The sequence below is a fragment of the Pogona vitticeps genome, chromosome 3 (assembly GCF_051106095.1).
Source record: "Pogona vitticeps strain Pit_001003342236 chromosome 3, PviZW2.1, whole genome shotgun sequence".
Classification (NCBI taxonomy): domain Eukaryota; kingdom Metazoa; phylum Chordata; class Lepidosauria; order Squamata; family Agamidae; genus Pogona; species Pogona vitticeps.
Window position 1 is genome coordinate 242264011 of NC_135785.1, and position 27719 is coordinate 242291729.

Sequence of the window (27719 nt, forward strand, 5' to 3'; positions counted from 1 at the left end):
AACCGATGATGCCTTTGAACTTTTTTTTTTACTGCCACAGCACTAATCAGCTCAGTCAAATCTGAAGCCATCTCCGTTCTCATCTCTTTGAATTCTGAACGATTTTATTGAATTAACTTGAAATCAGAGAGAATTTCTGCCTGAGCCTTCATATTGAGTTCAAACATTTGTTGGAAGAAAACTGCTCACTTTGAAATGTGAATCATGGTTGTGTGCTGCACAGCTGCAATGAAGAAAAGAATGATTGAAATTTTTAAAAGGGCAGTAATCTAATTCTGCAAATGTTTAATAGGCATTTCTGACCTGGTGAAAAATTAAAGGAATTAAATTCCCTATGAGGATGACTGAGAACTCTATATAGAAGGGATGTCATCCTTCATATAGAAGATACTTTCTTTCTTTCTTTCTTTCTTTCTTTCTTTCTTTCTTTCTTTCTTTCTTTCTTTCTTTCTTTCTTTCTTTCTTTCTTTCTTTCTTTCTTACTTACTTACTTACTTACTTACTTACTTACTTACTTACTTACTTACTTACTTACTTACTTACTTACTTACTTACTTACTTACTTACTTATTTATTTGACTTGTATGCCGCCCGCACTCTGCAAGAGTCTCTGGGTGGCTTCCAACATCAATTAAAACAGTTCAGTTAAAAACAGACCCTAAAAACCAATACGGCCACATCCACTCTACAAAATCAAAATCAAAAACAATATACAAAATCAGTCTAGATCCATGACTCTATTATTAAAATTAAAACTTTCAATTAAAAACATCCGGAACAGGAAGGGTTTAACTTTTAAATGTCAGTAACATTGGCGCCCATCGGATGTCGTTTGGAAGGAGATTCCAAAGACCGGGGGAAGCTGCCAAAAAGGACCTCCACCTACAGGCCATCTCTCTCACCTCCCTGAGGGACGGCTCTTTCAGGAGGGCCTTCTGGCTAGATCTCAGTGGCTGGGTAGGTTTGTATGGAACGAGGCGGTCCTTCAGGTATCCAGGGCCCAAGCCGTTTAGGGATTTATAGGTCAAAACAAGCACTTCGAATTGGGCCAGGGCAACAACGGGTAGCCAGTGTAACTCTTGAATTAGACTTCTCAGCCACACTAGACGCTGTTCCAAGTCCTCCATACAGAGCACAATACCATAGTCTTTCGAGACTGAAGGATGCCTAATCAATTTGCTGCCATGCCACCCTACACAGCTCCCATCAGTACAATATAACAGAATATTTTTGCTAATCCCATCCTTTACTACAGATGTGAAAAACAACAGGTTTGCTGGCACATCCACCTGCAGCTATTCTGCTGTATAGAAGGGTCTGCATTGCAGTATACAATCAAAAGAGCTTCTGTGCAATGTGCGGGCCAAGGACAGCTTGCTAGCACTCTTGCCTAATTCAAGTATGGATTAAATTGCACCCTGCTAAAACAGAGTGTGCATTGTGCTCCTTTGTTATGCAAGTATACTAGTCACAATCTCTTCTTGTAAAGAGCGCACATTAGCTCCAATAAGGGGTCTTTGTTTTGTCCTTTTCTTTCTTTTTGAAAAAAAAAAAAGAAGTGACTGAGTTGGAATGTACTTCAGGTAGTAATATAACCTCCCAGTCACAGGGCTCAGAAGGGAGGGGGAGAACATCAATTCATTCCATGGGAGATATGTTGGAGGGAACTTTATGGTACACATAACTGAAGTTCTTCCAAATGCCCACAATAAAGAAATCTTAACTATGCTGCACTTATATTGGACAAAAAAGTGTCTCACTGACAGCTAGCTGTGCCTTGTAACACCACATGGTGATTATTCTGCTGGCAAGAAATATAGTAAGAGAACATTTTAAAATGCAAAATATTGTTTCTGAGGTAAAATGTTAATAGGATACTAATATGTACCACATTGCATCTTGGTGGGTTGTTCATAGTCAACTTGCCACTTGAAACTTACACATGATGTACAAACCTTAAACTGGTCCTGTTTAAGTAGAATAGCCATGTTCAATTTTTTGATAAAAATACTGCCATGACATACTTCTAATTTGTATGGTAATGATTAATCACCAAGTGCTCTCTGTGTGTACACATCTTTCATATTACTAACCCTAGTGTCCTTTTTCAAAGAAGTCTGTCAATTTGGACTCAGAAGAGAAAATCTCCTTTTCTATCCCTGCTTCACACCAGACCTGCAATCAGCAACAAAGGAAGTATAAAATGACCTTAAAATAAACTCAGAATTATAAATACATTAAGAGGCTGAAATGGCCAGTGGATTGTCTAAATAAAAGAGTTTGTTTTACAACAGTTGGCCAAAGATATCCCATATTATTTATATGGAAGTCTATACTCTGAAACACACATATAAATTGAGATTATTTCAATGGCTATTTATTAACAAATAGAAAAACATATGCATATAAAAATGTACACGAGGTTGCAATTTACAACTTTCAAAAATTCCTGCATATAAAATAATATTGGAAACACTTTCTTGTTTGAAGGCAGTCTAAAAATATCTGAGTTTTCTATTGGCATATACATGCTCACCATAGGCAACATAAATCAAGACCAATCTGGTTAAATCAAACATTTTGTAAACTGTTTTTACACAATACATACATTTTAAAGCCCTGTTATTGCTTTATTGTTAATATTTGATCTTAAAGAAACTGGTAAAAAATAATACAAAGTGTAAATTCCAATGGCAAACTTATGCCTTAATGAACAAAAATAACAAAGAGGCATTTTCAAAGCAGTTACAATAGGTAAACAGTTGTCTCTATGTATAGTCTATTAACAGTTTTGCAGAATACTGAAATGCATGTTGGATTCTTTTATTTACAATATTTACACAAATACATGTCTTCATGTAAAAATTATACAGAACGTTTGCTAGTTTTTCTTAGTGTGAATTTCATAGCAACAGCTTTATGACACTCTAGTGCAGGCTTGTCCAACGTTGGCCCTCCAGATGTTCTTATACTACAGCTCCCAGAAGCCTTCAGCACAACCTCTGCTGGTCAGGATTTCTGGGAGTTGAAGTCCAAGAACATCTGGAGGGCCAAGGTTGGACAAGCCTGCTCTAGTGCCTGATACTATGCCTCTTTACTTCAAAGTTCCAATGAATTCAACAGGACTTGCCTCTAATGTGTACACAGAACTGCAGCTTTATTTTTATATTTCAGATACACTTGTCACTCCAGTACAATCCTATATCTAAGTTCAGCTGTATTCAGTGGGAGTTATTGATAGGTAAGTGGTTAGATGATAACTAAATTTTATTCCTTTGTTAAAACTTTAAAAAAATAGGATTAAATCAATTATTGACAAAAATCCAGTTGCTTAGCACAGTAAAATCACATTAAACTATTAAATCAATGGGGATTTAATGAGTGCTAAAGTACCTTACAGTTACAGCAGACCCATATAAATCAGGGGAACCTATAGAAAAATTGATTCACAAAATTGCCATTGATTTAATGGGCCTACTTTAGTGCAGTTTACTAAGTTATGCAACAGGTTGTGGTTATTGTTATCAGACCAGACCCATCAAACATTGCTGCACACATTTATATGTAAATTCCATTGATTCAATGAGCCTACACTAGCTGGGACAAAGAATTACATTTAGCCTATAGGTAAAATGTATCTTTAGGCTAAATCCTCTTTTAGTGCAACAAAACAACCATTCCAACAGAAATGAAACAAGAGTCTTTTTTTGCTAGATAATGCTAACAATTTTGTATGCCATGATAAAAATGCCCCCAAAATTATGGGTGAAATGTTTCACTTGAAGTTGAAATAATTTTAGCAAAGAGAAGTTGTAATAGAAAGTTGTTGCCCTATTAGGATTGCAGTCCTGATATTTCCTTGAGAGTTAACATCACTGAAAACAACAGAATAGAGTTCTAAATAAATATACATATGATTACATTGAAAACATTGCCAGAAAAACTTTAGTATACTTGCAAGTTTCGTAGCAAGTCTTTCCCTCACAAATAATTAATGCACACAGTATTGTAACAGTCACATAGTGTAGTTTCCAAGTTCACAATCAGTTTGTACAACAAAGTATTTTATTTATTTCAATTTATTTACTTTTCTTTTTTTAAAAAAACAGCTCTCCAATACTGGACTTATGGCACATTCTGCAATGAATCAGAGTGGCCCAACATATTAGAAATCCTATAAAATGCTTCCTTTTGCTAAAAGCTAAAAGACAACACACACCCCTTGATGTGCACACCTACTGTTAGTAGCCATATACTCATACAAATCTGTTGCTCCTTATATTTACATAATCTGCTTAGCTGTGATTGCTAAGCTTTGATTGTATGTCCATGAGGCACAGAAGTTTCCCATTCAAAGAAAAAGAGAACAGCATGGATCTGCCTTTGGTCTTTTACCAGGTTTCTCCTTCAAGTTTTCCCATACAGCTGCTGTGTCTCAAATACAACTGCCCCAATGCTTTGAAATGCTGCCAATTTATTTCAGCTGTTTCTGAAACCTTGTAATGTCAATATCCAGGCTGCATTCCATTCACAAGTGTTTGAAGAGAGGCATGGAGGGAAGCACTCCATTTTAAAGACCGCCAGGAAATGTCCTTTAGACTCCTAAAAGCAAACAAGATGGCAGATGTTAGTCAAATGTTTAAACACATGCACTATACCTTCCCATATTCTAAATCACAGTTACTATTATAATAGGATACTTCTTCCATTAACTTTGTAGTTTTAACTAAAACATGGTTTTGCAACATAAGGTTTGTATCCAAAATGAAAAGTCATAAGGATGGAGCCTGCCCATCTGTAGCTACTAACCTAACATCTTAATTTGATTGGACAATGTTAAATGTCTCAAATTGAGGTTGGCTGGTGTGGGACAAGGATCTCTTTCCAAAATACATGGAAGGTACATTTTTTAAAAATAGAATAAAATAGAGATGTGAATATGCACAATATGCATGTTATTCAAAAACAGTACCATAGTCTAAAAATATATGCCCAATAATCCTAAAGAATATTACCTGAAAAATAGCAGGGACAGTATTTACATGTGTGGCACCAGCTATGGCGTGATTTAGATACCTGTTAAAAAGCTCCTTTCTTCACTCGTGCCTTCCTTAGCTCATTTTCCTAATCATTTTGTAAATGGCTGTGTCTTACTTTTTCTGGTTTCAGATATTTTAATTGATGAGAACGTGTATATATTTTCATGAGGTTTGTCTTGCTTACTTGATGTTGAACTGTAAATTGCTTCAATTTTTTACATATGGTAAGCAATCTACGAATGGAGTAAATAAATAAAACAAATCCAACATTATCCAGTTCAACAGGAGATTAGTATGCAAATTATGCAGAAATAACATTCATCCTGACCACCTAGATAAATATTTTGATGCACTAATACAGACATGTCCTCACTGAGGGCCAATACTTCTTTTAGTTGACTGTGTATTCTGTGTCATCAAGTCAAAACTGACTTATAGCGACTCCAATAAAGCTTTCCTGGTAAGTGAGATATTTAAGGAGTGGTTTTACCAGTTCCACTCCCCCAGTCAATTTTCATGGACAAGAGAGGATGTGAACCCACTGCAATGTAAACTGATCCTGCACCATTATGACACAGTGGTTAAATTGCTGTACTACAGCCAAAACTGTGCTCACAACCCGGGGTTCAATCCCAGGTAGCTGGTTCAAGATTAACTCAGCTCCCTATCCTTCTGAGGTCGGTAAAATGTACCCAGCTTGCTGGGGGAGGGGAGCAATGTGTAGCCTGCATAATTAACTTATAAACTGCTCAGAGAGTGCTTTAAGTGCTGTGGGGTGGTATATAAGCATGGAATTGCATCTGCATGACTTTCCACAATGGCTTTAATGCAGGAGTGGGCAATCTTCAGAGGTAAAAGTGTTACACATCCCCATCCGTAAATATCATAGCACATCTGAAGGAGCCTTGTGGTGCAGTGGTTTTAAACTGCAGTACTGCAGCTAAAACTCTGCTCATAACCCAGGTTCAGTCCCAGTAGTTAGCTCAAGGTTCACTCAGCCTTCCATCCTTCCAAGACTGGTAAATTGATACTGAGCTTGCTAAGGCAGGGGGGACAATGTGTAGCTTGCATAATTAAATTGTAAACCACCCAGAGAGTGCTTAAGTGCTATGGGGTGGTATATAAGCATTTTATTTGCTCCTGTGACTATTATCCCCATTTTTTCTTACGAAAATGTAAGGGGGAACTGAAAACACCTCCTTCCTCCCACAATGGCACATCTCCTGATTGTTTTGAAAGTATTAGAAGCTGGTGTTCTGAATTATACACAGAAATACTGAGACACATGCTTACAAACAGCAGCACTAGAAGCTTGTCTCAATTTGTGTAATTCTTCTGGGTCTTTTTTCTGAGACATGAAGTTTATATAGAAATAATAAGACTTAGTGGTTGAGGACTCATTTTAATTAGATAAGGATATCATTACTCAATAATAGCAACCTTTTCAGTGATATTGCATAGCAAACTATTTTCTATGTAACTATTAATAGCTTTATCCTTACCTGTCATCAGTTTGTGGAATCACTAACAATCCTGTCAGGCTGTGTCACTGACAGTGGTTCAGCAACTACAAACTGGTTTAAAGTAGCATTGATATAATACGTCTTATTTGGAAGTTCAGTTGACTCTGTCAAACTTCCAAAAGGAGATTTAGAAGATGCTAATGTACTTAGATCCTGTTCATTATCCGAATCCATAACAGCTACTTTTTCAGTCTCTATGCTGAAAGAATTTTCATCTTCTCCTATTAGCTCAGGATATGATTCACAGAAAGAGATGCTGTCACAACAAGTTGGATTTTGGATAAGGGGCCAACCATCTGAAATTTCTCCACACGCAGAATGTGAAAGAGAACCAAGGAATGCAGGAATCATTTCGCCAACAGAATTTGAATTCCTGTAAAAAGTGATGGCAAATGAGAACTAATTTTAACAAGTTTCAAAAATAATATTACAATCAAGAGTTGATATTAAGATATAGTGACCTTCCTTCACTCCTAGCATATCAGAAAATTCTACATAGTATCTGTATCATGTAAGTATATTTCATACCATATTCACATCTGAAATACCTAAGAGGATGTTGGGTGCCAAGATTAAAAGTTTACAAAGTGACAAAATAATGGCATTTTAGCCCTGCAAAACTGAAACAGCACTTCAATGGAAATGCAACCTTAAGTATCTGCTCTTCCACTACATTTACTGAAAATATTCTTAGATGTTTTGCTAGTGATAGTAGCACTGTTTCAAGCAAACTGCCTGTCAAGTCTATTACATATAGCACTGTACACATCAAACACCAGGGAACTGCCTCAGTTTTCTAGTTCTCTCAAAGACGATAAACAATTGTGTGGGTAACCAGCCAGAAATAATTTCCTATGTTTTTAATTTGTCAGAATTCAGACCATAAGAACTGACTCTCAGAGTTTTTTTGGTACAAAACTATGGACAGTTTATTTGCAACTGTGGCTCTTTGTGTGGTCAACCTATAGCTTTTGTACTTGCACAAAACCCTGCTTCAGAACCTTCTGGAGTTTAAGAATTTCATCAGGAGTTCCACTGCTTCACCTCACAGCACAAGCACCAAGGAAAGGCTACTGATGATTTTAGTCAGAACACCACAGTATGTCTAACAACAAAGAAATGAGGAACAGTGTATTGTGTGGTTGCACATATGACAAGTCAAAGGATCATAGTTACAAGTGAACAACTTGTTCTTATCTTGTTTTCAGGCATCACACATATCATTGAGCAGCAAGGTGAGATGAAGATACAGAAGACAAGAAAGCACCACTCAGCCAAAAGCATTGTCTGCTTGTGCCTAGATATCAAGGTGATGGGTTGAACCAATGTACAGTGGTGCCTCACATTGCGACGTTAATTTGTTCAGCAAAAATCGCTACAGTACGAAAACGTCGCTATGTGATATTAAAAAGCCCGTAGAAACACATTGAAACCCCTTCAATGCGTTCCTATGGGCTTAAAACTCACCATTCAGCGAAGATCCTCCATAGCGCCGCCATTTTTGCTGCCTCTTAAGCGAGGAATCCGTCCCTAAACACAGCGGGCGGCCATTTTGTTTACCCAGTGGCCATTTTGAAACAACCGATCAGCTGTTTTAAAATCGTCGCTTTGTGTTGCTCAGTTCCCAAAGCAGGGAAACGAGCATTGCAAAGGGAAATTCCCCCATAGGGAACATCGCAAAGTGATCACTTTTGCGAGTGCAAAAAATGCGTCGCAAAGCGATTTCATCGCTAAACAGAGCGATCGCAATGCGAGGCACCACTGTAGATGGCTGCAATCATGCAACAGCTCTGCAAATATTAATCACTAGCACAGCCTTCAGAAATGCTACAAAGTGGAGACAGATCTAGCAGAAAGGTTAGTAAGTTGCTCAGGTAACAGTAGTTCAGCTAATTGGGAATTCAATCTAATTGGGTTCATAACATATTCTGCAAAATGTTGAGAAGTTACTCCACTCTCTATGGATTTCAAGTAATAAAAGTAAAGAAAATAGGTCTTTCTAAGCAAGAAATGTGGTCAACCTAAAAGCCTGGAGTATCATGTTAATCTAATTCACTGCTGAGGTAGTTCTGAGTATAGAGTAGGGGAAAATGCTGATGAAGATATACAGTAATTCAGAAATCAAGTTAAGCAGAAAGAATGCATCTGCTCTAATGATCATTTTATCCCCAAACCACAGCAGGAAACATTCATCAACCCCTAAGGTATCCAATACACTGGCCCTTTTGGTTGTTGGTTAATATCACTGTAAGTTCATGTTGAAGGTGACAACCTCTCTGAGTACTGACTATAAACACCACAAAGCTGCTTCTTAACATCTGACACCATGAAGAGAGGAAAGCAGGAAGTTTATAAACATTGATAGATGAGAAGGCTAAATGAGAATCAACTAATGGAAAAAGAAATGGAACAAAAAAACCTTCCAAGAATTGGAATAAGAATGTGGCTGCAAACCTAGTCAATCAGCTTATGCACAACGCTCTTCTTATTTGTAAGAATGTATAACTGATGGCTTCACAGACACCACTAAAATTGAAAGGACTCAGATAACTTCCTCATGGCCAAATCCTGAGGCTATGAGCTTGAGACCTTTAATGTCTGGATATAGCACATACTCTCCTTTTCCTGGAAGAATGTGACCAGCTAACAAGGAAACACTGCGCGCCCACACACACAGTGAAATTTGACAGACACAAAGTAGACCAGGTTTTTTGTGTCAGGCATATAACCATAATGAAAATGTGAATCATCCTGTTGAGATGAGTCTTGGCCACTACGTTTGCATGAAGCAGAAATGGAAGGCAGACTTAAAAGAAGATTATGTTCTATTAGTGTAGAAAGGTATCACTGAAGGAACTCAATCTATAGTTCACTTGAGTGCAAACATAGTGAATCAAAAATGATTTTCTGAACTCCCCTTTCATGTCATCTTTCTTTCAGGTATCAAGGCAGTCACACAAGCCTTGGAAATAGCCATACATTAAAGGATGTGAAGAAGAATCTAACTGAAACATTCTCAAAGGAGAATTGGACTGTATCATCTCTAAATACGAGTGCATGACTCCAATATAAACAGCAGTGCCAACACAGCTTTTTGATATTTACATTTTCTTTCTCCCTTATGCTTCCCATAATCCAATATATCTACCCAGTATTGTCTGTGGTGAACATCCTCTCCCACAGGCTACAATGTTGTAATTATTGTTGTCTCCAGTGCTTTGATCCCAGAAACAGTAGCCCAAGGGCTAGAGCATCTGGGATCAACACTTGTTTTCACAGTGACCTAGTAAAATCAGCAAGGGGACCTACATTTCACAAAGTCATATAGCAGACATCTTAGGAGAATCTTTCATGAACTAAATAACTTTTTCCTGCAGATATGGCTTAAGTCTCTCAGTCTGCTATTAACCCAGTAAAAAGCTAGAAAAATTAAATGAAGTATCACACAGTGAACTGTGATTAAGAACAAATAAACACACACAAATACACACACACACCTGGGAAAAGGAAAAACAAAGAACTGGCAAAATAGAAGCAGCAAATAAGAGCATGACTATTTAAAAGAAGACAACAGCTCCTCAAACTATCCCAAAACTCAAGTTACATGGGTTATTGCTGTAGCAGTTAAAGTAGAACTAAGTGGTTGTCTTGCAGTAAGTCTAAGTTGGGTCTATGCAGTAAAGTAGGGGATCCCCCCCAAAAAACTCGACAAGTTTTTGAAACAGTGTTATATGCAAATAAAGAACCAGTATGTACAATCAACAGAGACCATGATAAATAATGATAAACTTTTCCATGAAGCAGGTAGAAATTCATCCCACTGGAATAAGTATACCCTGTAATAAATCTAATACTCTATTAGATTATTAACAGAGAGAATAATTAGAGATGTACGTAAGTGAGAAGGATAAATTACCTTTCATGAAGTGTAGTCCTAGAGTGAAAAGGACAGCTATGGCAGCTGTGTTCCAGGCTACATGTCTCCTCACAGCACAGTGATGGAATCAAATGCACTGGGCCTTAAAAACAAACACCACATTGAATACTTAGTTAACAAATGGTACATATCTAGATATATTGCACATTAGTCCAAAGCCTAAAAAAATCATAGATCAACCTTAAAAATTAGATATATGTACAAGTATAACTGGCTACCACTAGCAGCCTAATTCTTAATTTATTCTCAGAAGTTCAAAATTAACACTTTTTTCTAGAACTATTTAGGATTTCTTTAGAATCGACTATGTGCTGGTTCACATAAATTCTTTTGATTAAAACTGATGCCTAATATGTAACAAGAAACAAACTGTGTATAGTTCACAGAGCAAGAGAACTGAATGTATTTGCATACATACGCATCAGTCATCTGATCAACTTAATTTGGAGGTGGTGATAGGAAAGATCTAATATGAATCAGGAACATACCAGTTTATATACACTGGAGGAAGCCTTTAACTACTGAAACCTTACTAGCAGTATTGTTGTTTCACATTATATACCATCTCATAGTGTTAAAGCACTCTGTTCCCCACAGCAAGAGTCAAAAAGGAACTAAAACTTTTGAGTGGCGGTGCATGCATTGTGTGAGAGGGTGAGGCTAATGGCTTTTTACAAGGTGTAGAAGATTCCGGCGATGCCTGCGCAGATACAGAAGGAATAATTGGTGTGAATCACAGAGACCATGAAAAACTGTGTTTTATACTGATTAAACTGCAGATGAGGGTATTATATATAGTTAGTAACTAGCTACAGTGTTCGTTATCTCTGCATCTTTTGTGCCTGTTGCTTGGATTAATCTTGCTTTCAAAGAATTCCCATGAGAGAACTGCACTTACGACTAGGGGTGAAAATTCCTGCATATCCCATTCTTGTGTTTGAGCAAGAGAAATATCATTTACTTCTCCTTACCTACAAGTCTTTCTGTTAACCTCAATCACTGTTTCCACATGTGAGAGACTAACTTTTTGCATTAATTGCACAACTGTACAAAACCGTGATATCTGACTGCTGCTCTTCACATGGACTTTTCAAAGAACTGTATGATCAACCAACCACTACTTCTGTGTTTAAGTCCTTGTGTTAGCTTTACAAGGGCAAATGACCCCTGACTGCAAAACACTCAACAAAATAACCGTACTTATCTCACACTGATGGCAAGACATATCTTAGGGATTACAGAATACCCAGGAGATTGTCTTGGCCTGTAGAGGTAATCTGTTTCAATGATAATGAGAGAACGAACAAGATTTTTTCAGATCCCTACTTACCACATATCTGTGATGGGTCCCGCTGACACTGGCAGCATGTTCTACGTGCATAGACATTAAGCTGTGGTCTGTCAAAACATGAAAGTTCAGAGCCTTCATAGTGAACATCCTGTGATCTTGCAAACCCTTCAGAGTAGAGAAGACGTTGACACTGGATATTATTAAACTGTTTTAATAGTATTAAAGCATTCTCTAATCATAGCTAGTAAAATTTCACATTCACATATAAAGTGTAAATTGGAACATATATTCAAGGATTCCAGAAGTTCAAAAATAAGATTAATAATTTAATTTCATTCAGATCTTCATGCTCTAGACCAGTGGTTCTTAACCTTTGTTACTCGGATGTTTTTGAACTGCAACTCCCAGAAACCCCAGCCAGCACAGTTGGTGGTGAAGGCTTCTGGGAGTTGCAGTCCAAAACTCCTGAGTAACCCAAGGTTAAGAACCAGTGCTCTAGACTATTGACTGTTACTATGTATGAGTAATTGGAGTTCACCACTTCAAGATAAGGAAAACTTAATTTATTTCAAGCCACCAGTCCAGAGTGGCTTCTGATTCACATTTCAAGCAGAAAACAATCCATAACTGATGGAAAAAGTTTCCTTTATTGTTTTTCTTTTTAAAGGAAAAATGCATATTTTAGTATTGTTTGTGAAACAAGAAACCCTAGGCCTTCTTCTATTTCTCTCAGTGCTGATTCATAAAACTGTTTTCATACAACAAACCATTTTTGGGCACTCATCTTGCAGTATTTGTACAGTCTTGTTATGGGTTTACTATGTGCCAGGCAAAACTAACAAATCAGATACATTGTCAGGGGTTGGGCATATGGTCAACTCATCCACACAGCTGGCTGACACAATTTTCCTCTATGATGCAATTGTTCAAAGTAGACAAATGTTTTACAGATTAGATCCAAATTATAGCTAATGAATCAAAAATGATTTTCTGAACTCCCCTTTCATGTCATCTTATTGTCTTTGTGGAAAAAGAGGCTCAACACGAACATTCTATGATTTTTTTTTAATGAAATAGGTAGCAATATTAATTCAAAATACTGTATAGTGTAGGAAACTTACAGTTTGGTTTCTTTTCCATGAATTGTCTTTTGCAGTAGATAACACACAGAATGAGGAGAGCTAAAAGTACAGTAGCCAATGCACTGCATATCACAGCAGCTAGAGCAGTGTCTCGTGGGCTAGAGGCAGTTGATGGAATTTTCATCAGATTCACTTTGGCAGTGCCTGAAGAAAGATAAATGCAAACCTCTTTTTTGCAATGTGCACTCAGCATCGAGAAATATCATTAAAAGATGTTACTGCATAAATGTCTGCTTCTATAACAAAGTACTGTTCAAGCAGGAAATGTAACATGAGTATGTTAATTTAACTTATTCTTCAGTGCATTCCAGGTGGAAATGTGTTATCATTTATATTTTGTACAAGGATAACTTTTTCAGATATTCAGAAAAAAAGTGACAACTAGATAGCCACACAGTCTCCTTCAGTTTTACATTCAGCTAGGAAAAATGTATGCTTTTTTTTTTTTTTACTGTGATCCATGGCTATTTCTTGAAACTTCAAATTCAAATTTTAGGAAGAGTCCATGAATTTGATTCCATGAAAAAAGATGGTATAATTCAACAACATATAAAATATCAGTTTGTATAAAAATCACAGAGAAACTATTTTTTTCAAGCTTCTCTTTTTGATTTAGTTAAATAATTAGCTAAAACATGGCCAGTGGAATGCTGAAAAAGGTGTTAAAATATTGTAATAATTGAATTATCTCTGAACATTCAAACTGTCATTTCAAAAGAAAAAGAAGGTGTAATTGTCATTATAGCAAGCTGAAATATATATTAATAGGAAAATATTTCATTTGCTCTTTTCAATCTTTCAGTCTTTGTAGAAACAAAATACATACATATTTTTGTTTAATAAATAATTTTTATACTAGATAACTATTCCTTGGGCTGTCTTCAATAATCCCCCCCCTTTGAACCAATAACTGTTATGCAAATTTTATATACATGGAAATAATGTCCCCCCCTTTTTGCAGGAAAAGTGAGGTTGATATTAAACATATAATTCCCAACTTTGTCATAAAAAGAATTGCTAATGTGCAGAACAGCTTAATTCTTCCAGCAAACTTACAGTGTGTACTCAGCCTACATTAGAAGAAAATAAAAGTAAAAATTTGCTTATTTTATCCAGCATCTCCTACCCTGTCCTGTGTCATTATGAACTTTCCAGTACAGTGGTGCCTCACACAACGATGTTAATTGGTTCCAAAAAAATCAACGTTGTGTGAAACATCGTTCTGTGAAACACCATTTCTCATAGGAATGCATTGAAAACCGGTTAATCCGTTCCAATTGGAACGGATTGCCATCGTTCAGTGAAAATCTGCAGGTACATGGACTATTAATGGGGTATACAGTTTTGCTGCCAGTGATTTAGTTGTGTTAAGAACATAATAGCTGAAATCCTGTTGCTTAGAGTAGTAAGCCACATTTAGAATATGTCCAGTGAATCAATGGAACTTATAGAATTGACTCACCAAATCACCACTGATTCAATGGGCCTACTGAGGAGCCTTGTGGCATAGTGGTTAAGCGGTTCAATCCCACATAGCTAGCTTGGGGTTCACTCAGCCTTCCAAGGTCTGTAAATTGAGCACCCAGCTTGCGGAGAGGGGGCAATATGTAGTCGGCATAAATATGCTTTATGCCCAGAGTGTGCTTTAAGAATTGTGGTATATAAGTAGCACATTTTTACTCTGGTTTTACTCTGGTTGCAACTTACTAAGCAACAAATGTTCAGTCGATGAAAACTGATGGATGATACCAAACGCGAATCTATATCTGCTCTTTGTTTGCACAGTGGTCAATCACAGCCTATGGGAAGCCCCCAAGAAATACTTGAGTAGTACAGCACTTGTGCTTATGTTATATGTACACTTAAAATACTATATTTTCTCAGTTGTTTCCCACATATATAATTTATCGGGAAGAGACCAGATGTTTTTCTAGAATAGATACCAACAAAGAAATATTCCTGTTTTCTTGGACTTCTCTAAGTTGTTGAATCCAGCGGCACCTGAAAGACAACCAAACCTCTTAACCTTCAAAATGCCACAAGACTCTGTTATTTCTGTTGTAACAGTCTATCAAAATAATTTCTCCCTCTGCACTAGATGGCAGTTTTTGGGAGAATGGTGTGCTTTCCTAATTTCTAAAGACATCTGAACTACAATGGAAAGTGTGAATAATTCACAGATTTTGAGATGAAACCATTTTTTATTTTTGTATTTTATTTATACAACTGATTTAGCAGCATTACAATTCCTAATACACTATCATTGGGCTGTGTCATTTGTTCTATAGTCAACCCATCTCCTCAGTCAAAAACATGGGCACATCAATACACTCTTCTTGTACTTTCATTCCAAGGAAGTTAGTACATCAGGTGAGCTCTATTCTTTAATTCTCTAAAAGGGCAGACCTCTTTTATTCTCTCTCACCCACATCACTGGTGATGCACTATATCAGAAAGTGGGATAGCTGGTGGGACTGTGCTGTAGTGTTTACATAAGATGGAAGTTAAGGTACATCTAAGTGCCCATTTTCTGAGTGAGGGGGGGTTGATCTGTGGTCCAAATATCTTCCCTTTGAGGAGGGTATAGTTTCTAAAACTGAGTATTTCTCTCTCTTTTTTTAAAATTGAGGAATATACAGATATCCACATTGGGAAAAGTATTTTCTTGGCTAAGCAGCTTAAGGTAAGAAGATATTATTAAAGCCACCACATACATATGGAAACAGTCAACAAACAACAACATAACTTCAACTCACCAGCATTTACCAAACAGAAATCTAAAAACTGGATCTCTAAAGAAATCGCACCAGAAAGAATGTAACAGGGCTGAGAAGTAGAACTGCAAGTAAATAATGGCCACAATAAAAGGTTGCCAAAAATAGAAAATAACGCTTCTTTCTTTTGGTGGTGGGATAACAGTTCTCATCAACCATAACTATATGATGGCTAAAGTCACTATACACTTAAAATATTAGGTCTATGCTGCATTCCTGCTATTGCCCCAAAAGAACAGCATCAAGAGTTGCCCCACAGAAACTAGTATATATACACATACATACATACATACATACATACATACATACATACATACATACATACATACATACATACATACATACATACATACATACATACATACATACATACATACATACATACATACATACATACATACATACATACTTCCAGGCATGTATACATTACTGAAATAGCGATGTCTACGTTGGCTTGGGTATGTTATGAGAATGGCTGATGGTTGGATTCCAAAAGATCTCCTGTATGGAGAATTAGTGCAGGGAAATCGCCCCAGAGGGAGACCACAGCTGCAATACAAGGATATCTGCAAGCAAGATCTGAAGGCCTTAGGAATGGACCTCAACAGATGGGAAACCTTGACATCTGAGTGTTCAGCCTGGAGGCAGGCAGTGCAGCATGACCTCTCTCAATTTGAAGAGATACTTGTTCAGCAGGCCGAGGCAAAGAGGCAGTCCCGAAAGCAGCAAAATCAGGGAGCTGGACAGGGGACAGACTGTATTTGTCTTCACTGTTCCAAGTTCTCCATACAGAACATGTTATAGTGTCTTGAGACTGAAGGATGCCTGCAACTTCCAGGCAAAGTTTTTCACCCCTTCCACCAAAGCAATGATTCTTGACCTTTTGTATCTTACATCCCACCAATCTTTCTATGAAAGACTCTGGGTCCTACCATGACAAAAACACACAAACATAAACAAACCACTTTTCTGAAGTTACATTTATATGTTTACAGGTATTCAATTAATGTATTTATTTATATTAAGTTTTAAATTCATAATTTACAGTAGTATTGCTGAGAATAAACACAAATTAAAAATAGTAATTCCATGAGTAACTGAACATTTTTATACTACTTCTGTATATAAGTGTCACCTATACTGCAACTGTTCAGCGCAAAGATGATGGACAGGAGAAAAGGATGTAAGGAGAAACACCATGAATATCCAATGTTACTACCAGCATTTCAGATGTTACTACTGGTTGTTACCAAAAGCTGACAGATGGACAATCCTTTGTAAGTATGATTAAGAAGAGATGGGACATTGTTCTTCCAGGAAAGCATGCTGATTGAGATACTGCAAATTTCTGGGAACTATTATAAAAACCTTGCAGCTCACCCACAATACATCTGAAGAATCTTACACATATCCTGTGGTGAAAACTGTTGTCCTAGAGTGCCTAGCAACTTGTTCATAAGAGCTCTGATCATTGTCCTATTCCTGCTTGTTGTAGAGCTAGTTTGTGACAGACTGCCTGTCTGCTGGAAACCTGGGAAGAACAAGCTAATGCATGCACCCAAAGGAAGTTAGACATTCCACCTGGGAATTTAGGGACAGGGACACACCTGATACTTCAGTGGCCCAAAGTGGTAGCACTCCTTCAAAGAAGGAAGGGTGATATGGGTGTCGGGGCAACAGGATTTCATCCTTTATTAGAACTTCTAACTTCTAACCTGAGGAACTACAAAACATGGTATGTAATATAAATAATAATTTGCGGCCAAGTCAATTCTGACTTATGGCAACTCTCTTCAGTGTTTTCCAGGTAAAGAGCACTTCAGAAGTGGTTAACCATCCCCTTTTCTAGGAGGTGTCCTGGCACTGGGCAGCTTGCCCAAGGCCACACAGTCTGGCACTACTTGCAGGAGGTACAGTGGAGAATCAAACTCCCAACCTCTGGCTCTGCAGCCAGATATATAAACCACTGAGCTCTCCAGCCAGTATGGTATGTATAGCCTGGGGTAAAAAAAAATAGCATTTTTGAAGTATGTTACTTCATTATACAGACAAAAATGAAATGTCACTAAAAACCCATTTCAAGACATTGAAGCTGATGGTACTGTAAATTCTGAGCACAAACAACAAATATATGATAATGTCCTTGGATAAGAATCATGCAATCTATTTGTTTAATGAGCTGTATCTAGCAGATTAGTCACTAATTAACATCAAATGTTGCTTTCTAAATTCAAAGTATGAATACACAAGTATTGTAAAAGCCCTTAAAGGTCAAATAAATAAATATGTAAGAAAAACCACAGAGGGTATTCATTCAGTATAGGTCAATCATTATCCCATTCCACCTGAAGAATTTCAAGTTTGCCTAAATCTGATAACTGAGCAGCTATCTCTCTGTTAATAAAAAGTAATGAATAAGTTAAATATTTTGCAGACATAGTATACCTAAAACAAACACTCACTCAGCCTCTGGCAAAGAAGGATGCTAATTATAAGCTTGACTCATAAGATGAAAGGTACATTCTAGTACTAACTTGTGCAGAAGTTGGTTATGAGAAATACTGATATTCTCAAACTCTGTAGCTAAAATTAACACTTTCATTTCCTTTCTCAGAAAAAAATGCCAAATATCACAGACTACTGAAACAGCATTCCTGAATACAGCAGGATGCACATAGTGCACAACCAATGATTAACTGATCCATTTACTATACAATACAATATGTTAAAACACCAATGTCTAAAATTATAAAAGTAAGAGAACACTCAAACATATTCCAAACCAGCCAAACCACTTGGCATACAATTTTGCACAAGAGATTTAACAATTTAAAATAGAGCCATAAACTAAAGAAGGGTTCAATTCAAGTATTTTTTAAAATTCTACATAAAATAAAACATGTTATTTGAACAGGATGGCTTGTTAATTCCCATACCCTACATCCTGCTCCCCAAAAGTCAGCCAAACTTTTCACTGTTCAGCATGAAGTGTATTCATGTGATCAGAATTGCTGATCACATTAACACACCGCTGCCTCTTCTGAACCTCTGAGTGACTTCTGGGTGGAGGAAAATTTGGGGCACATGACTTGTATGTGTGCTGTCCTCTTCACCATGCATACAGCCCCAAACAATTACAGTACTGTTTATAATACCTGAATAGGGCCAAAAAGTGTTCAGGAACAGAACATCACAAATATAAGAAGACCACTGAAAAGGTTTCCATCTCTTTTGCTTACTAATCTGCTAATCATATTGATAAGCATATTAGCAATTGATCTTAGTACCCATGCAGGTCCATATGGGTACAGAAGCAACCTGGTAAGCACTTGATTCCCAAATTCTCTTAAAAGCAGGCAATAAATAAAGCCATATATAAACCTAAGTGGACAGTAGCCACTGCTACCACAGCAGCTGCCTGGTAAAACAGATCAACCACAAACCTGACGGCATAATCCCAATCAGAATTAGCTGCAGCCTACATTTTTGTGGTCAAATTTACAGCAACTTTTCTGGATTAGTCTCCAGTCTGCTCATCCTTATCCATGCCAAGGAGCTTTCAGACACTTATTCAATAGTTTAATGGCGACATAGGATAAATAGATGAAAACAGATAGGATTAGATTTCAACCTTGGACTGAAAATATCTTACATCAATCTCTGGATGGTTTCCTCATGTAACTTTCAGTATGAGGGACTTTCAGGAACCTTATGGTACACCCCCCCTCCCAAGTCTCATATCAACACTGTCCATGTTTGCTCCATCAGAAAGTCCAAGAACAACAGTGTCTTCCAGGCTGACTGCAGGATCATATCTTGATTCTTTCACATTGAACACTTGGAAGCTAGGAGGATATCCTGATTCTTTCACATTGAACACTAGGAAACATGTCATAATAATTTAGTATCTTGCTCAGAAATGGAACTGAGTATCTGCATAATATGGCATATCTGTAGAACATTCAGGCTCAAAAGGGGCTTAGTATCCAAACTAACCATACATCCAGAATTTGGTCAGTAGCCATACATTAAAGATATTTGACATCTATACACACAAATGTATATTCTAATGAAAAAGAGACACAATATCTATAAAGTGAGAAGTATAAGATATTCTATCTGTGGATCATTAATATAAAGCCCCCTCCCTTTCCAAGTAAAATTTAACAAGCAGAATGAATAAGCATATATGCAACTGACTTCCAGACTGCTTGGAAGACATAATGGAGCAAAGATCCCCTGGGGTGCAGGTGAACTTTCACTCATTTGGAGTCTCTTCAGGAGGGTGAGGCTCCATCAGAGAATAAAACATTGAGACTGTGCTTTCAAAGGCAGCTTTTAAAAAGCTAGATGAAAAGAAGCTTGAACAGAAATACAAATGTACAGTAGTTGCTAATCCAGAGGTACCTCAGAGGACCTCTCAGCTCCAGGGAAAGAGAAGTCTAGACAGAAGATGATGAGTGGGGAGTGCAATGCATTATAAATAAAATGATTTTACTGTTGACAGAGAAGCCCTGACTGTTGTGTTTTTGGGCTTCTATTACATATCTACTTATTACAGAGGCTGGATGCTGATGATGGGGGCAAACAAGACTTGGGGAATAATTTGAAGTAATGCGATTAGATTTTCTCTCTTGTCTGGAGGAAGAAAGGCGCGAGCTTGTGTGGAATCTGTGCATGTGCCTATATAATGAATAATCTTTCTAGGTCTCTAATTTGATTTCTGTTTGTTGACAGCGAGACCGAGATTGCGAAGGAAGATAAGGGTGAAGTGAGTGTCTCGTTGGGCCTTGCAACAGGAATGAGCTACGAGGAGCCAATTGTTGATATATGGAAATATGAGAATCGTTTGCAACCTGAGGTAAGCAGCTACCGGTGCCATGGTGAACACTCTTGGAGCTGTTGCAAGGCTAAAAGGAAGCCTTTTGAATTGGTAGGCTTGTGATCCTAGCTCAAATTGAAGGAATTTTCTAAGGGATGTAAGGAAATATGGAAGTATGCGTCTTTGAGATCTATGACAGTAAACAAGTCCTTTTTGCAGAGTCAAGGGAGAACTGATTCGAGGGTAACCATACAGAACTTTGTGGTAATGATGCATTTGTTTAACTCTGGTAGGTCTAAGATAGGACAAAGACCTCCATCCTTTTTGGTACGGTGAAATAGCGAGAGAAGAACCCTTTGTTCTGTTGTGAGATGGGTTGTATGGCGTCTTTGAGGAGTAAATTTTTTATTTCCTCTTGTAGTGTTGGAGATGGTGGAGTGATGGCGTGTGTTGCCGGAGGAAGTTGGAAGAAATGGATGCGATAGCCATTGCAGATGATGGACAGAACCCAGGCATCTGTAGTGATGGATTCCCAAACAGGTAGGTGTTTCCAGAGGGCAGGATGGGTGGAGTGGTATGCAATCTTGGTCATGGGAACGTCAAACATGATGTTTGGGCCTGCGGTCGTTGCACCTAGTAATGGGTTTTTGGCGGGATTTATTTCTTTGATTTCTGAAATAGGGTGTATAAGATATTTGTTTTGGAGGATCACATTGGAATTTTTGATATGAGTTGTACGATTATCTCCGTTGGTTTTGTTGGGCGTATTGTTGGTAAGATGGGTAAACTCCCCAACATCTAGCTGCTGATCTATTCTTTTGCACGTTTTCCAAAATATCATCAGTTTCAGCATTAAAGAGGCCTGCCCCCTCGAATGGAAGGTCTTTGGTATGTGCACGGGCATCCTCAGCCAGGCCAGCTGTCCTTAGCCAAGAGAAACATCATAAGGCTACTGAAGTGGCCATGGACTTTGCTGTGGCGTCTACCATGTGGCTAGCAGAAAGCATCTGTCGTTTGGCAACAGAAAGACCTTCTTGTTGAAAGGTATGAGCGAGTAGTTTTTTATCTTCTGGTAAAGATCCGATAAAGGTTGACATATTGTCCCAAAGGAAACGTTGATATGCACTCATGGCTCCCTGGTAGTTAGTGACACACATGGTGAATGCTGCTGATTAATAAAGCCATCTCCCCATTGAGTCAACCCTACTGTCTTTATTTGGTGGCATGAGGGTTTGTCAAGATCTGGATTATGAGGCTTCGACAAAAATAGAGTTTGGAGCTGGTTGTTTTTGAAGAAATAGACCTCCAGGATCATGGACACTGTAGAGGTTATTGATTCATTTAGACATGGTATGGGAAGAGGCTGGGTTTGTCCAGGATGGTTGAGCGGTGCTGAGTAGAGACGGAAGCATCAAGATGTGTACTGGAGTAGTTGTATCTTTAGAGATTGGGTCATATAGACAACTGGCCTGTTCTGTCAAAGGACGGTGGATTTGGAGATTGAGAGACTTAGCTATACGGATCATACGTTGGGAGTAAGTTTGGAAGTCTTCCACCAGTGATGGTTGGTCGGCATTGACAAGGTCGGATTCCGGTGAGGTAAGTAATACTGACTGCATCTGAGGTCTGGATCCATGATCAGAATAATCGGGATCGCATTGGGAATCGACGGATTGTCGATCGACTTCGGTGTTGATAGGTTGAGTGTCCTAGTATTGATGTTTGTGCTTTAGACTTATGCTGTTTAGATCTTTTAGGCGGAGAAAGTTCCAGAACCAAAGAGGCTTCAGTGGACATTTGACGTTTAGTGGAGAGCTTTGATATCGAGGATTTTGGTATCGAGCACTTCGATTTATGGGTTTTTGAAGTTTTAGACGAAGTGGATGGAGTGGGATGGTGTGGTGATGGACATTGTTTTGAGGCTTCAGAAAGAGCCTTCTCCATTGCTTTGGTTTGTGAGGTGGCCTTACAAGGAGGTTGGGCCGTTTTGGTTGGTTGAAGGGACTGTACCCAAAGACAGAGTTTTAATCTGAATAAGCAAGAATGGAGGACTTCACGCTTGAAGTTCTTACAATGATGGCAGGAAGATGCCTGGTGTGCCTCTCCCAAGCAAAAAAAAAAAAAATGGCATGGCCGTCAGAGAGTAGTATTTTGTTATCACAGACCACACAGTGTTTAAGCGGGCCCAAAGGGGCCATGAATAGGAGAAAAATAATTTGAGGAGAAAAAGCGATGATGGGGGGGTTGCTGCGGCCAGAGGTCAAACGAAGCAGAAAGGAAAAAATCTCTGATATAATGAATTTGTATCTAAAAATTTAAAGGAAAAACGATTGATAACAGGAAGGAATCAAGAATAAACTCTCTTTCTCTTTTACTCACAGAAGCAGAACTATGAGGCTCTCAACATGGTGGTTGAAAGAAACTGAAAGGGGAGTGTTGGTGCCAAGGTACTTATACGAGGGGGGAGGGGCCTTATTCTAATGTGTTTCATGCTACCACAGAAGCTCTAGAACTTTTTGATGAGGCTCCGCGCATGCATGGATCACCCAGAGTGTGATTCACAGAGGCCAAGAAGAAGAACCTGCTTTCTCAGTTTTCACATAGCAGTGGAATAACTATGGAAGTTCTTGCCACGTCTTTCTTAAAGCACTTTAATTTATTTAAACTAATGTGAGATCTTTTCCAAAAAAGTGAATTTTGGTGTATCTCTGAACAGCACTTCAATAGCATCACAATCTCAACAGCAACTACATCAGTCTTAAGCCAAACAACATATGGTGGAATACAGTAGCCAATATAGTGGGCAAATTTTCCCTTCCACAAGCTTCAATTAATCACTAGCTAAATAAGGCCGCATCAACATGACATCCATGCTCAGAAGCTTCCTCTTCAGACGTACTGCACTTTCTTATTCCTCCTCTGATCTCCTACTGAAATACATTCTTTTCTTCTTTCACCTCCTAGGCTTCCAACTTTTAAAAGTTGATCATCAGCAGTGCCAGAATAAGTCTATTCCTTTCTTCTTTCATTTCCTAGGCTTCCAACTTTTAAAAGTTGGTCATCAGCAGTGCCAGAATGAGTCTATGAGGACAAAGAGTTATTGCTCCTCTGGTTTAGTTGCCTTGACATCACAACAGGGCTGGACTGCCTTAGGTAAAGGTAAAGGTTCCCCTTGACATTTTAGTCAGTTGTGTTCGACTCTAGGGGGTGGTGCTCATCCCCGTTTCCAAGCCGTAGAGCCAGTGTTTGTCCGAAGACAGTTTCCGTTGTCACGTGGCCAGTGCGGCTATACACGGAATGCTGTTTACCTTCCCACCGAGATGGTACCTGTCTACTCGCATGCACATGCTTTTGAACTGCTAGGTTGGCGGGGAGCTGGGACAAACGACGGGAGCTCACTCCGTCACGTGAATTCCATCTTACGACTGCTGGTGTTCTGACCCTGCAGCACACAAAGACTTCTGCAGTTTAGCCCGCAGCACCATCACGTGCCTTACAGAAGTCAGTTATTCAGCACTAAGAAACATAGGAAGTTATAAGCAGCTATGGTATGAGCAACTAGGGTGAAGTTAAGGCAGCCATTATGGGGTATGGATTTGGCTGACAGAACAAGGATAATAACTGTGACTTATAAAAAAAGGACAGCTTGCAGGAAACCACTGTAAATTGACTGTACTCACAGTGTGGGAGGGAAAGTTGTGATAGTATAAGTTCACCACACAGAAAACAGTTGTCAGTGCAAGATATAGTTTTGTGAATCTGTTTTAGGTTCACTTACAGAACACAGTGGCCAATAAACTACAATACTAGAATTCTGTATTATCAGCCTCAAAGACATCTGGAATTAGATAAATGAGAAAATCATTAACAAGCTAGGAAGACTTAAGCATTTGAATCAAAAAACTTCATTCAGGAAAGAACACTGTGATGGTAGAAAAGGAAGTCAGAATAAAGTTACAATAAGCCCCTTTTCTTTCTTTCAGACTGTCAGATTGTGTAGATTAATTTAAATCACAAGAGTCTATATTGAAAGAGATCATCTAATTCACAAGAAGTCATATGTGCCTGATCAACCAAATAAACCAATTACATAATGAAATACTTTAAAGTCATCTTGTGACTTGCTTTGCTGGCAGCTTTTCAGAATCCTGTAAAGTTTCAGCAATGATAAATACACAAACACAAAGCTACAGTTAATATTAGGGTCCAGTGTTATACTGGTATATCAGCCCTGTCTGCTGTGGCATTGACACTCCTGGCTTAGTAGCTGCTATCAGCAGTAAAGGAACATGTATGTGGCACAGAAACATTAAACATGTGAGTGAAGACAGCAGAAGAGAAGAAGAGATGAACTCATTACCACATCCTAGGGTCCGCATACTCAAAGCTATGTTTTTTCCAGTAGTAATGTATGGAAGTGAGAGCTGGACCATAAAGAAGACTGACCGCCGAAGAATTAATGCTTTTGAATTGTGGTGCTGGAGGAGACTCTTGAGAATTCTCTGGACTGCAAGGAGATCAAACCTATCCATTCTTAAGGAAATCAAGCTCACTAGAAGGACAGATCCTGAAGCCGAGGCTCCAATACTTTGGCCATTTCATGAGAAGAGTCCCTAGAAAAGACCCTGATGTTGGGAAAGTGTGAAGGCAAGAAGAGAAGGGGACGACAGAGGACGAGATGGTTGGACAGTGTCATCGAAGATACTGTCGTGCACCCCCAGTGTCCCCTGTTTGTTTTCCCACTTGCAGGTCTACTTTTGGACACGACTTGTTCTTTTTACCCTTTTACGCTGCCTCCAGAGGTATTACCCTCACTGTACCAATCATGAATCTCAGATTATCGCTGCCAAATATAACATGGTTTATTTATGGTTTGGTAGGTAAATCACAGAAGCAAAATCATCGATGTTCTTTTATTATTCATTCAATAAATGTGGCTTTGATCACATGTAAGCTTGCTGGTATTTATTCACTTTAATCAAGGTCTTAATATATTCTGACTATGTATTTCTTATTACTTTTAACTCTTTTATATTCTCTAACACACCAACTTTCCAATCTCTTGTCTAAACACTTCACAATCTTCTTCCTAACTGCTTTTCTGTCTCTCTCAGTTCTCTTGACTCTGCCCCTCCTGTCCTGTCACAGGCTCCTGCACTAGAGCTCTAAAATAACTGACAGGAGTGATGTGTGGGCTGTCCGCCTCAGCTACCAAAATGAATTTGACCAAACTCCAGGAGGCAGTGGAAGACAGGAGGGCCTGGTGTGCTCTGGTCCATTGGGTCACAAAGAGTTGGACACGACTTAGCAACTAAACAACAAAAGCTAGAATCATGGTCACTTACACAACTGCAGATGGGCAACTGTGCAAGCATATCCTTCCAGCAGATCCTTTTTGCACAAATGATCACTGACTACTTGTTCCTGTGCAACCAATCATGTATAGACTAAGCCTCCAGAGGGGAAACCAGCTGTACTACTACAGTTGCACATGATATTTGCCTGTTTCATTCCATATTCTGAAAATACACTAACAGCTCATCATTGTCTTGAAAATTTATATATTCTTTATTTAAAACTGGCTCATGTATCTCACATTTCTGTTCTCAAACTGTGGCTATAACCCTGTTTCCCAAGTTATGTGATGTAATTGTGTGACATCAGGTGCAGCTGTGCTGCAGCCATTTTAGGGATATTAAAAGTTTCCTTCCCCACCCAAGTTCTGGGGATCCCTAGGGAACAACCTGGGGAAGCTCTTGGGAACCACAGAATAGAGCAAAGAATTCTTTAATGCCTAAAGATCACTGCTGCCAGTTCCAGCCCCGTTGGGTGGATTTATGGTCGTGATTTTTTGACATTAAACAATTCCTTCCCTCTTCCATGGTTCCCAAGGACTTCCTGAGATCAAAGTGGTTCCCTAGAGATTCCCTGAGGGAGGAAAGAAGCTTTTAGTGTCCCCCCAATTGGCTGCAGCACAGCTGCAGCTGATGATGTCACACAAATTACACCACATAACTTGGGAAACAGGATTCTAACCTGTATTTCAGTCAATATTTACTCCTAGGGGAGCCATAAGAACAATTCCAAGCTGAATTACAACGCAGACGGTAGTAAGACCTGGACAGAATGTAAGATAGTAATAGTTTCATTTGAGTTATTTTCTCAAGTCTTTTTTTCTAGCAGCCTACTCATTAACAGCGAGGTTGCAACATATTTAATGATGAACTTGCTAAAGAAATCCCAAAATTAAAACTGCTTTTCATTAACATCTAAGGCAGTCTGTGGATTTGGCAGGTATTCAGTTTAATTGCAGGGCTGATGGAATTCACTGCATTCATTATTGCTGAAATCAACAAACAGGTTCACAGATCAATTGATGCAACTGGAAGCATTTCTCCAATTGTTATAAGGAAGTATTTAGAGAGGAGTTTCTGGCTGGTGGGAAAAGAGCTAAAAGTTCACATGCCATGGCCTCAAACTAGCTCAGCCTCTGGCCCTGCCTGATCCAACTATTTATTAAAGATAACATCTAGTTTCTGTGTCTTATAAGCATGACTTTTTAATTTTCTGGTGAGTCCATTAATTCATGCTAAAAACCATCTACAAAACAAACACTCTAACTCCACCAATTTTTGCACCTGAGTGATACAACACCATAAATTTTATAACCCTAGTTCTTGCAATGAGAAAATTCAATACAGTGGTGCCTTGCTAGACAATTGCCTCTTGGGATGAAAAACCCGCCAGACAATTGGTTTTTGCGATCACTATGGTGCCACGCAAGACATTTTTTTTCTATGACCATGCTTCGCAAGACTTTTTTTTGAGACCGATGCTTCGCAAGACTTTTTTTTTAGACCGATGCATAGGGAACCTCGCAAGATGATTTTTTTCATAAGACAACGATTTTCGCAGAATGAATTAAAATCGTCTTGTGAGGCACCACTGTATAAGAATGTTTATGCTTAGCCAAACAGCTGCGGAAAAGGAATCAGATGGATGGCATATTTTGGCACCATTCTTCATTCACCTTCAACAGGAAGCCTCGTGTTGCAGAAAGAAGTCTTGCACACAGTAGACTATGTCTAGATGGGCGGCATATAAATGCAATAAATAAATAAATAAATAAACAGTAGCAGCTCCTGGCGCCCCCAGGAACACAGATCAGGCTAATCATGCACATACAGATCA

The 27719-nt window shown here is 38.5% G+C and overlaps 1 protein-coding gene and 1 long non-coding RNA gene across 12 annotated transcripts in view; one reads left to right on the forward strand and one right to left on the reverse strand.

The window, feature by feature from the left end:
* Nucleotides 1-2361: 2361 nt before the first annotated feature.
* The window catches only part of TNFRSF19 (TNF receptor superfamily member 19), a 74473-nt gene continuing 49115 nt past the window's right edge, over nt 2362-27719 (reverse strand). For 7 of the 10 annotated variants that reach the window (XM_072993710.2, XM_072993709.2, XM_072993711.2 and 4 more), the window contains 5 exons: nt 12912-13076; nt 11830-11955; nt 10479-10581; nt 6542-6935; nt 2362-4602 (listed from right to left, as the gene is read on the reverse strand). In XM_072993710.2, the coding sequence (XP_072849811.2) occupies nt 6548-6935; nt 10479-10581; nt 11830-11955; nt 12912-13076 (782 nt within the window). In that variant the 3' untranslated portion in view covers nt 2362-4602; nt 6542-6547. Of the gene's footprint in view, nt 4603-5076; nt 5273-6541; nt 6936-10478; nt 10582-11829; nt 11956-12911; nt 13077-27719 lie in introns of all 10 variants that reach the window. The other 3 variants (XR_013543368.1, XR_013543369.1, XR_013543370.1) reach the window with 1 other exon arrangement.
* LOC140705597 (uncharacterized) lies at nt 16234-27140 on the forward strand. Of its 2 annotated transcripts, none has more exons than XR_013543371.1 (3): nt 16234-20567; nt 20950-21068; nt 21373-27140. It is a non-coding gene; the product is annotated as an uncharacterized LOC140705597 (long non-coding RNA). The 2 variants fall into 2 exon arrangements; XR_012085001.2 differs by having other exon boundaries at nt 22910-27140.